The sequence below is a fragment of the Mytilus galloprovincialis genome, chromosome 13 (genome assembly GCF_965363235.1).
Source record: "Mytilus galloprovincialis chromosome 13, xbMytGall1.hap1.1, whole genome shotgun sequence".
Classification (NCBI taxonomy): Eukaryota; Metazoa; Mollusca; class Bivalvia; order Mytilida; family Mytilidae; genus Mytilus; species Mytilus galloprovincialis.
In genome coordinates, this window is record NC_134850.1 from 61,478,239 (window position 1) to 61,491,997 (window position 13,759).

General features: G+C 29.3%; 1 protein-coding gene across 4 annotated transcripts in view; it reads left to right on the forward strand.

The window, feature by feature from the left end:
* Positions 1-10,785: 10,785 nt before the first annotated feature.
* Positions 10,786-13,759, forward strand: part of LOC143057282 (phospholipid scramblase 1-like) — a 53,870-nt gene continuing 50,896 nt past the window's right edge. For 3 of the 4 annotated variants that reach the window (XM_076230562.1, XM_076230561.1, XM_076230563.1), the window contains exon 1: positions 10,786-10,937. In XM_076230562.1, the coding sequence (XP_076086677.1) occupies positions 10,919-10,937 (19 nt within the window). In that variant the 5' untranslated portion in view covers positions 10,786-10,918. The remainder of the gene's footprint in view (positions 10,938-13,759) is intronic. The other variant, XM_076230564.1, reaches the window with a different exon arrangement.

Here is a 13,759-nt window from a genome sequence, read left to right on the forward strand (position 1 = left end):
TATAGGATTGTATAAAAAAGATATTAGAAAAATGTTATGAAAGATTATATAAGGAAGATGTTATCACGATTATGTTAGAAAGATGTTATCATGATTATATAAGAAAGATGTTATCACGATTATATAAGAAAGATGGTATCACGATTGTATAAGAAAGATGGTATCACGATTATGTTAGAAAGATGTTATCACGATTATGTATAAAGATGTTATCACTATTATATAAGAAAGATGTCATACAATATTGAATAAGGCCTTATCTTTTTATGAAGATTGTATTATCTAACCATAGTGCCTTATGATTATTTAAATCAAAAATTATTTATTTTTAAATTGTCATAAAAGTTATTTTCCAGTGAATTATTATCTGTATGGTTTTATTGTAGGTGGTGATTTTTGTAGATCTCTTAATCATTTTAGCATTGGATTCTTATGATTTTTTTCTTGATTAAATGTAGCCATGCTATAGTATTGTATGAATTGGGCATAGTAGGCATATAATTTGGAAAACTTGGAAAGGGTTGTTTATTGAGTTTAGATTGGTTGTTAAACATATTGTTCTTGGTCTACATCTCCTTGCTTTGTGTTCCCACACAAAGCACATTTTATTAGTATCGCATTAGGTATTATAATTCAAAGTTTTAACAGATTTTGAACGAAATTCTTTGAAATGGTACACCATAAATATTTTTTGTTACGGCATCATGCATTAAACTTTATTAGAAATGTATTTTTCAATTGTCATATTGATAAAAAAAAAAAATGTATTTTACTTATGAAATGTATTAATCAAAACTTTTTGCTATTATTAGTGTACTATGATTTATATACAACAAAATATAGCATGATAATCAGAAATGAATTTTATTTAATCAAATTGAGATCGTGATAATTTGAAGTGATGCATATTTGAGTGGCAGTATTTTTTATTCATTACACAAAGAATATAGCATTATAACTGTGCAAAATCAAAACTGAAAGCTTTAATCAAATTGAGATTTGGTAAATTTGAATTGATGCCATTTTGAAAAATTAATGCATTTGTTAAAGGTATTATCAATTTTATCCAGATTTTATTATCAATCAAGTAAGATAATCCATTATTATTGTAAATGATTCATTCTGTCACTTCAAAGAGTTATCACCCCTTCATACAAGCATTCATTTTAAAATTTCATCATTTTACTTTTTGGACCTTTAAACTACCGCAATCAGAATTTAATGTTGTTATTGTTTTGTGCCATAGTAGTAGTCCACAAAAGTCAAATAATAAAGACAAATCAATTTATTAATATTTAAAAAAATGTGAATTCCAATTTTTAGATTCTTTTTTAAATATTAAAAATGACTTTGCAATTTTAATAGGAGGGCATATTTGCCCTGTTGTTCAGATCAGAAGTACCTCCTTTAGTAGTATCTAACTTCTGGGAACCAGTAGTCTTTAATATGCAATTAAAGGAATGTTGATTATTTTCAGCCAAAATATTGCCACTTTATTTAAACTTAAAACAAGTAGCTAATAATGCTTGAAAGTACAGAATCTAACATACAAAGCAATGGGGCTATAAATAAGTGGTTTGATAACTTAAAAGAAAATAAGTCACTGTAATAATATTGAACCAAGTGTTGAGAAACCCCTCTATAAAGAAGGACAATTGTTGTAAAAGTAAGAATCCAAACCATAGTATATTATGTGTTTTATGTGCCATTACAAGTCTGTGTTCAATGAAAAGAAAATGAAATGTAAGCAAAGATTTATTTTGAAGGTAAAAGGATGAAAAGTATTTTTTGTAGCAATAGGATGGGCATTTATGGTAAATGGTTGTATGTTGTGTTTTTTATAAGTTAATTTGATCTACAACCAAGTTGGCTGTTAATTTTTTTGTTCAAATGTGTTTAAAACCAGGGGAAAACAGTAAAGTGTTATGATTTGTTTTCTTTTTTAAGAATATAGTTTCAGTTATAGTGTAGTTGTCCAATTTTTTTTATATGGACATTTCAGAGTTATAACATAAAACTTGCCTTTACATCTCCATGACAAAAGAAAATAGAAATCCTTTTATGATTACTTTATTAATTCATCATATTTATGTTATGTTATGTTAGGTTTAATATGTTATTTTCTTTTAATTTCTATTTTAAGACTTTGGCTGGTCTTAAACAATTTACAATCAGAAATCCATGTATGATAATCAAACTATTTATTTTACCTAATAGGATGCAAATATTATTTCTTATTTGAATAACTTGCTTTAATGTTATAGAAATGTACAGTTGTGGAAATATATATCTTTTGACATTGGAACTTAAAAAATGACTGTTTCTGATTCCAAATAGCAGAGAATTTAGTAGAATTCATGATATTACAATAAAACCTGTATAAACCGGTCGGCTACGGGACTATGAAAAAGGGCCGGTTTGGACAGTGAGCCGGTTTATTCAGGTTTCCGTTTTGACTGGAAGGTAATGACTTGTGACGTCCGACATTTTGTATGAAAAAGTTCTCTTTGATTGTAAATTATATCTGCTAAAATAAAATACTTTCACTTCGTTTTTCATTGTTTGCATTTGCATCATAATGCTCACGTTGTTTGGATTAGAAGACGAGAGTTTCGATTTACTCCCATGATCAATAATTTGAAATGTTGGAATCGCCGATTAAAAAGCCAGAATATTATCAAACGTAATTTCATCACTTTCGAAACGCTGTCGTACAGTGTACAATATCCATTGATTGTTGTCATCCAGGTGTTTTTCATTATCAAGGTCATTTGTTTAGGGGTTCACAACAGGGAACCCAGGATTTCGAAATCACGATGTGAATTTCTTACTCCGGGATTTAAATTTGTTTATCCAAGTTAAAACGTAAGTTCAATCCGAGATATATTCGGTGTGTCTTTTCTTTTAATTGACACGTTTATAATGTTTTAATAAATAATACAGCTCACTACTGTACAATTGTAGGTTAACAGTTTGACACTTGACTAATTGATTATCACGAAAAGCCATATTGTATAAAAAAATATGTTTTGATTGCATATCGATCATTGAAATTAATTTTACAAACCGGTTTTGACAGGTTATAATTAATGTAATTAAGAGTATTAGGACTTTATAATTAGACCGGAATTCGGAATACACAGGGTCCGGTTTACAAAGGGTATTTTAACAAAAACTTTGAATTGGAAAATATGGGACTTTCATTTTCGGCCGGAATGGACAGGAAACCGGTTTATTCAGGGTTCGGTTTAATCAGGTTTGACTGTATATCATAACAATATGCTTCATAATCAAATAATTGTTTCATTATATATGTATACCCCGGTAAGTCTATAATTTGTTATGTTTGTGCTTAAGGAGGTTCGCGGGTCTAAATCATTTATATAGGATTTCTCTATATTTTTCTATGAATGAACTTTATCTTATAGTTAATAGAAAAATAAAATAAAAAATTGGGGTCACCGTTCATTTGCGCTCAGAATCTGCCTTCGAAAGAAGCATACATTTTTGTAAAGGTGGTTTTTTTCTGTTGAAGTAATAGGAGAAATAAAGGTAATATCGAAATAAAAAAAAGAAATTTATTACAGAAATCGCTAAAATTTTACAATAATTTAGTTTAAGTACAGCTTATATGGAAATTATATTAAAAAAGATAGGTCACCGATGAGTTGAAAAAGATATTTCAATTTTAGAGCCAAAAAATGGCATTTTTCTACCAAAGGGAGATAATTTTGAACTTTTTCAATGATGTATACATTTTGAAAGTCATCTGGGGCCAACAGGAATTGATTGTTTTGAATGATTTTTGTACCATATGATAAAGTAACAACTACAAAAGAAAATAAATAATATTTGTAATGAAAAACAAATGTTTGATTTTTTTCTGAAATTTTTATACCCTCGAGCCTCCTTAAACAAGCAGAAGTTATTCAATATTTGATATCTTTGAATTTACAGTGAAATGTGTTTTTTTTCCATATTTATAAATTGAATAAAACTGTAAAACTAATTATTTTTGGGAACACTTCTTCTGTGTTTTTCAATTAAATAAGAATTTGCAGCAACATGTTGTTACAATTTTTAATTTTGCTTATGCAAAAAAGGTCAAGATGATCCTAATTGGAAAAACTTGTGACAATTTAAACTTGCATTATTTTTCTTCCCAAGTGTATGAATAAATGGTTCATGTAAATTACTGTAAATTAAACAAATTAAATTATTGTGATGTTTTTATAATTGCAAAAAAATGTGACTGGGTTATAATAGCAAAAATTAAAATCACTATTTTGGTTAAAATTACAAATTGCAATAATAAATGCACGTTATAATTTCTGAATTAACAGTAGTTGGTTTACAGTTGTCACACACAAAATAGACTAGAATATAAAATCAACAGGTATTAAATAATCAGTTAAGATGCTGAAAATTATCTTATGTTAGACATAATGTTAAAATATAAGATGGCAGCTTTTAATGTTGTTCTTTCATTTTGAAAAATGTTTCTTTATCTGAATTTATCTTTATTTGAGCAACTTCCATATTAATCAAAGATAATCTATTTTTAAAGCAATTGCTTTTATGCCGTCGCGTATGGCCATCTTTGTGACCCAGATCAGAGACTCCGCCCAGATCAAGCCATAGTATTTTGTTAAACAGGCTCCTTGTCAGTCATTCTTTAACACCTATGTATGTTTTCTAATGCAATACATAGCTTGAAACTTTAAAAAAAAGTTAGTGGATTTAAGAAGTTTCAGAATATGTTCTTGTAGATGTATTTTTGTATTTAAAGGGTCAACCGTTTGACTATCAAATAACATAGAAGTCCGAGTGAAAAAAAGTACATTTTTATAAATGCGATTCCGTTTTCCGCCGTTCGTACGATGTTTCAACAAAATATGGATTCATTTCAGTTGTTGATTTAGTATTGAAAATTTAACTGAATTATCTCCTAATAAATACGGTTTTTATGTTTAATTTGTGTTTCTTTAAGAGGTCAGGTGCTCTTGTTCATTCATAAAATTATCGTTCATTCATACATTTATCGTAAAATCAAAATCACTACACAGGTTAATGCGTAGTGTCAAATTATTACCTGTAATCTAAAAATAGACAAACTTTATTTGCGCAAATAATTTAGCGGAACGAAACCCTTGTTGAAAACACATAACAATAAGTTCGTTTTCCTTTTCTGTCAAAACTCCGTAATATTTATCGACCACCTTACTAATGAAATGGACCCGTCCAAACGTAGTAGATGCCAAGTCGGTCCAGATGAAGAGATATTTACAATTTGGAATTTTCTAGTTTATTAATACATAGATTGAAAAAAAGTACGTCTTTTTAAATATCATGATCAAAACTGGGTTTGCATAACAAATGTCAGATGAAACCATTATCCTCGTCTTTTCAGTGAACAAGTCTACTACGTTTGTTGACACTCGACGGTCCACCGTGTTAGCAATTTTATTTCACATGTTTTCGAAATATTGAAGATCATGTTTCGCAATGTTTCCTGAAAATTGATAAATATCAAAGCAACGTAGAGCTGTTTGTTCTTCTTCGTATAATAAAATTGAGAATGGAAATGGGGAATTTGTCAAAGAGACAACAACCCGACCATAGAAAAACATACAACAGCAGAATTAAGGTCACCAACAGGTCTTCAATGCAGCGAAAAATTCCCGCACCCGGAGGCGTCCTTCAGCTGGCCCCTATACAATATATATACTAGTTCAGTGATAACGATTTAATGTCATGTTTGTCTGTGATGACCCCCCTTTTCGGGATTGCATGAGAATTGTAGTTATCTCGTACCCACATGCACTTGTTTCTATCCATAGGAAGGTCGACTATCCATATAAAACTTGTTTCTATCCATAGGAAGGTCCACTATCCATATAAAACTATTTATATGGATAATCGACCTTCCTATGGATAGAAACAAGTGCATGTGCTCGTACCGCATCAGAAGGACACATATCAACTGAGCAATAATGTTTGGAACTTAGTTTTAAAAATGATGACAAAGTAACATTATGAAAATATTTTTATTAAGCTGAAATATACATTTATTCTTTACATGTTTATGTCTTGTAAGATATTTTATTTCTTTCCCGTTTTTTAACATTTGCGTCTGGAAAGTTGAAATGTTTTAACTTAATCATTTGTGTTAATGGTTAAATATAAATTAATAATGAAAATTGTTAAAATTAAATCAATAAAGGAAATTATTGCCAAGGAAGTTACAAACACTACCAGGGGATAATCCATGATGATTTCTTTTTGAGTTATATGTTTCAGCACATGTATATTTGACCCCAACTTTAGCCTGGTAAACGTGTTGTCTCCTTGTGAAATATAAAACATATTAAAAATGACTTTCTGCTAAAGTCTTTTATTTATATAAAGTTAAAACCTTCTTACTTTTAACTAGACAACACTCATGTCAGGTTTAATTCTTGTATATATGTGGATGAAAAATAAAAGTCTCCAAACATTAACATGGCAGCAATTGCTTTTACAGCCTTTAAGGCTTTGATTATATATACTTTTAACATTACCTCATTTATTATGTAGACGAAACACACATCTGGTGTATTTAATTATAAGCATGATAGCTATTATTGTTAGGAAAATGGCCATCGTTATATTATAGTTCGTTTCTCTGTGTGTTGCATTTAAGTGTTGTGTTTCTGTTGTGTCGTTGTTCTGGTCTCATATATTATTTTTGCCTCAGTTTTAGTTTGTAACCTGGATTTGGTTTTTTCTCAATCCATTATGAATTTCGAACAACAATATACTACCATGCCTTTATTGATAGCAGTCAAAAGCTTAGTGTTTACTATAGTTACAAACAGTTTTAACTATTTTTATTGGCAAATATGGAAGTTAATTTTCAACTTTTTACATTAGATTTAATTTAGAAAAAGGAAACTATTTTGTACAGTAATGTCAATCTTGTAGGTTACATTGTAATGTTTTCACTCATTTACATTTTCAATCTTATCATTAAAATTTTATACATAATTATGCAAATGTAATTTATAAAGACAATCATGGCATAATTACATAATGCTTTACTTTATATGGATTTTATTTATAATGTTTATTGATGATATGTATATATATATTGTAGCTTTAGTATTGAAATAAACCATTATTAAAGAACATGTTATTTGTTTTATTTAATATTCACAAATAACATATCATCGGATGTGTTCTGTCAATGGATTTTATGTTAAATAGCAACATTGTTGTCACTGCTATCTTTTCTGGGGCACCTTTGACACTTGATGTTAAACAACTAAATCCAACATTGAATCAGTGAAATTTCACATATAAGTAATCAAGTATATTTTATACGTAAGAAAATGCCTGTACCAAGTCAGGAATATGACAGTTGTTGTCCATTCGTTTGATGTATTTTATCATTTGATTTCGGCATTTGATTAAGGACTTTCCGTTTTGAATTTCCCTCAGAGTTAAGTTTTTTTGTGATTTTACTTTTTTTCACATAGGTAATCAATTATATAGGAAAATAGAAACTTGGATATAAATGTCAGCAGATTTCTTTTGTAACAATGCATAGACGAAATCATTTTATTTGAGAAATTATGAAAATTTTCCGTTATTGTTTATGTCATTACAGCAAAATTGCTTTTCCCAACAAAATACTGGAAACAAAAATAATAAATTGATGAATAACATTTTGAAAATACTTAACAATCTATCAAATTGATGAAAAGTGTTACCCACCTGACTTATAATTTGGGTAAATACCCATTGTGGGAATATCAATCTTACTTACTGCTTTATGCCTTTTAATAATACTTATAAACACACCTGCGAAATCGCTGGAATTTACAGCTTGTAATCTGTTATAGGATATTTTGTACAAGATTTTATGTCTGGAGAATTTCAGAAAAGTTGTCAAAAGCCCTCCCTTCTTTCCAAAGTCTGTTATTTGTTTCCTTTCTATTAAATTCCATTATTTTCGCGTTTCTGCCATCAGACCACAATTTTTCTCCCCCTTTGCTGCTATGCATTTTTTGGTAAAAGTCAAATTAAATTGAAATATTTGCACCACTTCAAACATGAATCTTGTATATTAAAATGACTAAGGCTAATTCCCTACTTTCATTTTGGCCAAATCACTACTTACACTTACAACAATACTTTTTTTCCACATATTTTACTTATTTTAATATATATTTTATCATGTACTAAAGGTTAACATTACTGTTTTGGTGGAACTGATTAAGTCCTATTGGTTGTTATGCCCAAGACCAATAAATGTACAAAATTTACTTAATTTCCCAAACTTACAGTTAGATTTGATTGGTTATTACTATTTCGTGTCTCATATATAGGAGTTTAGGTAACAAAATTTAAGTATTTCCAATGTTTTCAGGGATATTGAACCTGAATGGTCTAAAGTAACATAGTTGAAGTAATATCTAAGTTGCACTTGGTAATAGAAACGTGACAAACCCGTTTTCAGAGGAACTCATAGTCCAGATGAGCATTTAACTACCCCTTAAATAAAATTGTCGCCAAAAAGACTTACGATATAGACCATCAGTACGTCAACATTTTCCTGTATTACAGGACCTCCAGTTTAGACATTTCCATTTATGGATCGCATCATACGATCACTACACAATTCTAAATTACGATTTATCAAGATGCATTTGTAGATTTTTGACATTATTATTGAGAGCGCACTCGTATGCACATGTATTTCAAGACCTTTGTAGGTTTCTAATAAACATATAATTTGCAACCTTTATTAGCAAACCGTTGCGTTGCATTACATGTGATTATCAAAATAATTAGCAGCTCTGTAATAAGATATTCAGATTTTATTTCATACCAATGACATTTGCTGATATATTTTGTTTCTCTTGATAAAAGTTTTTACTACTGTATTTATTTATGATTACTGGGTGATTTAATATGACAGTTCTTGTCCATTCGTTTTTGATGCGTTTTGTTATTTGATTTTGCCATGTGATTATGGACTTTCCGAATTGATTTTCCTCTGAGTTCAGTATTTTTGTGATTTTACTTTTAATACTTCATAATTTACCTATTTTAAAAATGTTGAATAGGGTTTTCCATATAGATCGTCTTTGTCGCAGCCCGAAAAAAACCAGCTTAATATATCTCCAATAGAGTACCATGCTCATCATGGTATTGTGTCTGTTGCAAACGATCAACATTTGTATCCATATTTGTTAAATGTCTTTTTCTTCTTTCCTTAACATGAAGCTCTGTTGAGGACATATAAAAGATAATTTTCCCAGGAACATATATATATATATATTGTCAAAATCCGGATCTGGTGTACTAAAAAAATATTGACACCATATGTTTGTGGCATAATATCGTGGCCACAAGTTAATTTTTTTCTGTTAAGCATTAAATTTATATTAAGATTTTGTTACATCTTGTGATCAATATTATTTGGCAATCGCCAATGGCAGTCAGCAGGATTAAAGAACATCAGTTGTTCGACCTGTAAGTCAAATGCGTTTTGTTTAAATATACTTTTTCACTTTTTTGGTCTTTTTGGAAAATGTTGTATGTGCTGTTTTTAGACCCTTCTACAACGAAATTTGTTTTACATGCACACGTATAAAAATTGCAGTTTTTATCCAACGCAATCATAGGTTTGAACGTAGTTTTCAATATAGTCTCGTATATATATATATTGTTCGATATACTGTTTCCCAGATTTCTATTTTCGTGGTATGAAATATAGGATTAGTTATTTTACATGTGAACTATATGACCTAACTATAATAGAATAGAATAGTCGAAGTCCAGGTAAAAATTCAAAAGAATCAAAACTTGATTTAAAAAATTAGGTATGCACATGGAAATATTATTTTGCAGCAAAAGACTTATAAATGTAGTTATATCAACGTTTGATGGCGTCGAAACTGAAATGGCAATTTATTTGCGGATGAAGCATTTCGTCGCTGGGCTTCTAAAATGTCGTATATGACTTTTTTGGCTAAAAATACTTTTTGACATCAATGGTCTGGGCGGGAAGAAATCTTTGGTATCACAAAATAGCATGCAGTTAGACCAATCAAAATGTGTGAAATAAGACATATTACAAAATTGCCAATGTCAGTTGTTTGTAAAGTTTGCTTCCAAAATGTGGTATAAAACCTTGAAAATCGTTGTAGAATGGCTTTGGGGAAAAAATAATTGTACATTTCTTTATTTCTGTGAAAATAATTTAAGTTCTTGGATAATACAGAAATGTCAACGTTTTTATTTCACTGCTATTTACAAAAATGTTCAAGTTCACATACAACATTTTGGAAGCATGCATTTTGCCAAAATTTTCAAAGCCTGTTTGTGAGAAAAAAATTTCTTGAAAAATTTGTAATTTACAACATTTTAGAAGCCCAGCGACGATTTGGAATTCGGAGTCATTGTTTTGAAAAATTTAAAAACCAACCCACATGCATTGAAGTGAGGTCACCAATTACCATTAAATATATCCGCTTAATATTTTTTTCGTGTGCCGTCTAAAACAGTTTTTGTTAAAACTTAGATGATAGATAAGTTAAATACTTCCAAACCTATATAGAGTCCTACCCTAATTAATAAATAAACTAGTTAATATAGTTGCAAACGTATATAGAAATATACCCTAGTTAATAGATAAAGTTACTGATATATTTCTTAACTTAAACAGACCTACATTTAATTCATTTAGTCTAAATCATTAAATCTGAAATTGTGTGACAAAAATAATCTGAATTATATATATACACGTACTGTCCACAGGTGAAAATCCAATAAATCCGATTTGGTTACTAACGTAAACAGCATTAAACAGCTACAATAGAGTACTTAACGGTACAGGTAAAAGGGCGATACACAAACGTTGTTTATAAAAATGAATCAACAAAATAAAGGTAAGAAAGCCTATGTTTATGATATATATAAACAAATTGACTTGTTTTCTTATGTATTTAGTAGACGAATTAAAACACGACTCTTTTTAAATGAACTATGCTTTCATGACATAAACGGTTTTAAATTTATAGTTACACAAATGATGGTCATAAATTTTAAATTATCATTCGAAATGGATTTGTTTTTGATTTTATAGCTTTTCTGGTGTGCACGACATACATTAAATTGCATATTGCTGGGATTAAACTAGAATGATGATAATAGCATACACATTTGTCTGATTAACTCATAGAAAACAAACCTATACTTCTTCCTTTATCGTATATTTTATGTAGAAATGCATCCGCTATTTCCGTATAAGTAGTGACATGTTTGAAAGTGATTTTACATTTAGGTTTTTGATGTGTTATATCAAATATTTCATTATGACAAATGCATAAAGGCATTAATGTATACATATCTTACATTTTATTTAATTTACATTTAGGGTTTTGATGTGTTATATCAAATACTTCATTATGACAAATGTATACAGGCATGAGTGTATACATATCTTACATCTTATTTTATTTCATTTAGGTTTTTGATGTGTTATATAAAATACTTCATTATGAAAAATGCATACAGGCATTAATGTATAAATATCCTACATCTCATTTTATTTACATTGCAGAAATATAATTCACAAACCTAATAGAACACATCATTTAATATTATATGCAAACATACCACACGAGTAACTATGCTGGGCATAAGATAAAGTAAATCGGCGTAATGTCTTTAGACTAATAGTGTCCTAGTTTTATTTCAAAATGTGAGATGAATGCATGAATGTCTTTCTGATGATTTAAATGACGGCTAATGCATTATGCTCTTCCTGACTAAAACTTGGTCCCAAACATATGGCATATTGGTATATGCACGCACACGATATTGAATAGTAATTGTATGCATAAGGAAATCATCATTTAAAATAACGACTTTGCGAACTTTTCTTCCAATTTTCACAAGAAAATATGTAGTTTTAATCATACTGAAAAGCTAAATTTCCACGCATTTTGATCGTCTTTTCAATATTTTGCCATCTAGTATCACTGAAAAGATATTTTGAAATTGTCAAAATGCACAAGAAAATAGATACCGTTCATGGTATTTAACATTTTGATGGAATACATAGTTGTATTTTGCTTAACTATCTTGAAAGGTAAAAAGTTGTACTAAAATATAATATATATTATAACAGTTGTATTGCTATTACCCCGATTAAGTGTTCAAACATTCTACATTCTGAAATCATGTTGACATATCAAATTTCTCACACTTAACACTCAAAATTTCAAGACAACTATCCACAAGAGTCCAAATGACAGAAAAAATACCGTACCGTATGACCTTCAACAATGAGTAAAACTCATATTGCATAGCCAGCTATTAAAAGGTTCCGAAATGGCACATGTGAAACAATTCAAATAAGAAATCTAAGGGCCGGAGTAATGTACAAAAAAATTGAACGAATAACAAATATGATATACCGGAATACATAACAACCACTGCTCCCGACTTTGGACAGGTACTTAATTTGAAGCATGCTATACATTCTGTAACGTGAAAATCTTGTGCATTAATATGTATAATGCAAATATGTGTGCAGACTTATTGGATCTTATTGTGCGTCAAATCAGATTTCAGATACGTTTTGTGACGAAGTTTACAACCCTTTACTTTCATGCTACTTTTTAGTTAAATTGTTTTTAAAGGTGAACCTAATAAATAATTTAGCTTATATTTTATTTTTTGTGGTTCAAGACTATAACATTTTAATTTTTCGTTTGAATGGGTGACATTAGGCGATTTGTACTTCATATAAAGAAAGGATGAAATGAAATATCGTGAAAAATAAATATCATGTTTTCGTTCATGTATGGTTCATCATAGAAAATACAATATATATCTTTGGTAGGTTTGCTACGTACACGGGCACGTAAAGGATCACATTCGTAGGTGCATTGCGTAAAAATGTGATTTACATATTTTTGTCATATCATAAGTTGATCACATTTGATCATTCCAATATTTAACTTTAAAGGTTTTTCCGGGTATTGACATGATTGAATCATAGTTTAAGAACTGTGTCTCTAACTTATCAATAAATATTCACAAGGATTTTTATTTGCACAAGGTATTTAAATAGTCAATTCGTTGAATCGGGAGTATTTGGAAATGTACAACATGCCACAATACTGTACTAGATTAATTTAAATTGCACTCCTTCCAGATTTTGACACATAAGACAAAAACAGAATTAAAATTTAAATTTACAAATGGTAACTGAGGAGCATTAGTTGCCATTTATAGATTTTTGTCATTTTGTTTTCTTCATTTATTGCCCTGCACGAATCCACTTTACAAAATGTACAGGATTTCATTTAAACGTTTGTAATTTTACATAGTTTATTACTTTGCCAATCTGAATACATGCATTTTAACGAATAATTATTAAGTGTTTCCATTTGTCAAACCGCTGCTCCTTCAAAAAAGGATATTCATTTTGTATTTCGCATCTCCTTCAAAACAACTGCTTTGATTTCAGAGACTCACATAAACCAGTTCTGAAACACAACCGGAATTTTTGCAAATTCTTGTAAAAATGTGTATATACATTTACGACCTATTTAACTAGTGTTTAAAATAAGAGTATTGGATCTTTCTGTTCCTGTTCTATTTTTTCAAGATATCCCAGAAATATTGAAATACTTAAAACCCGGTTGTCACACAAATGAGAGGTTTTGCTAGTTATGAAGAAATGCATGTACCAAGTCAG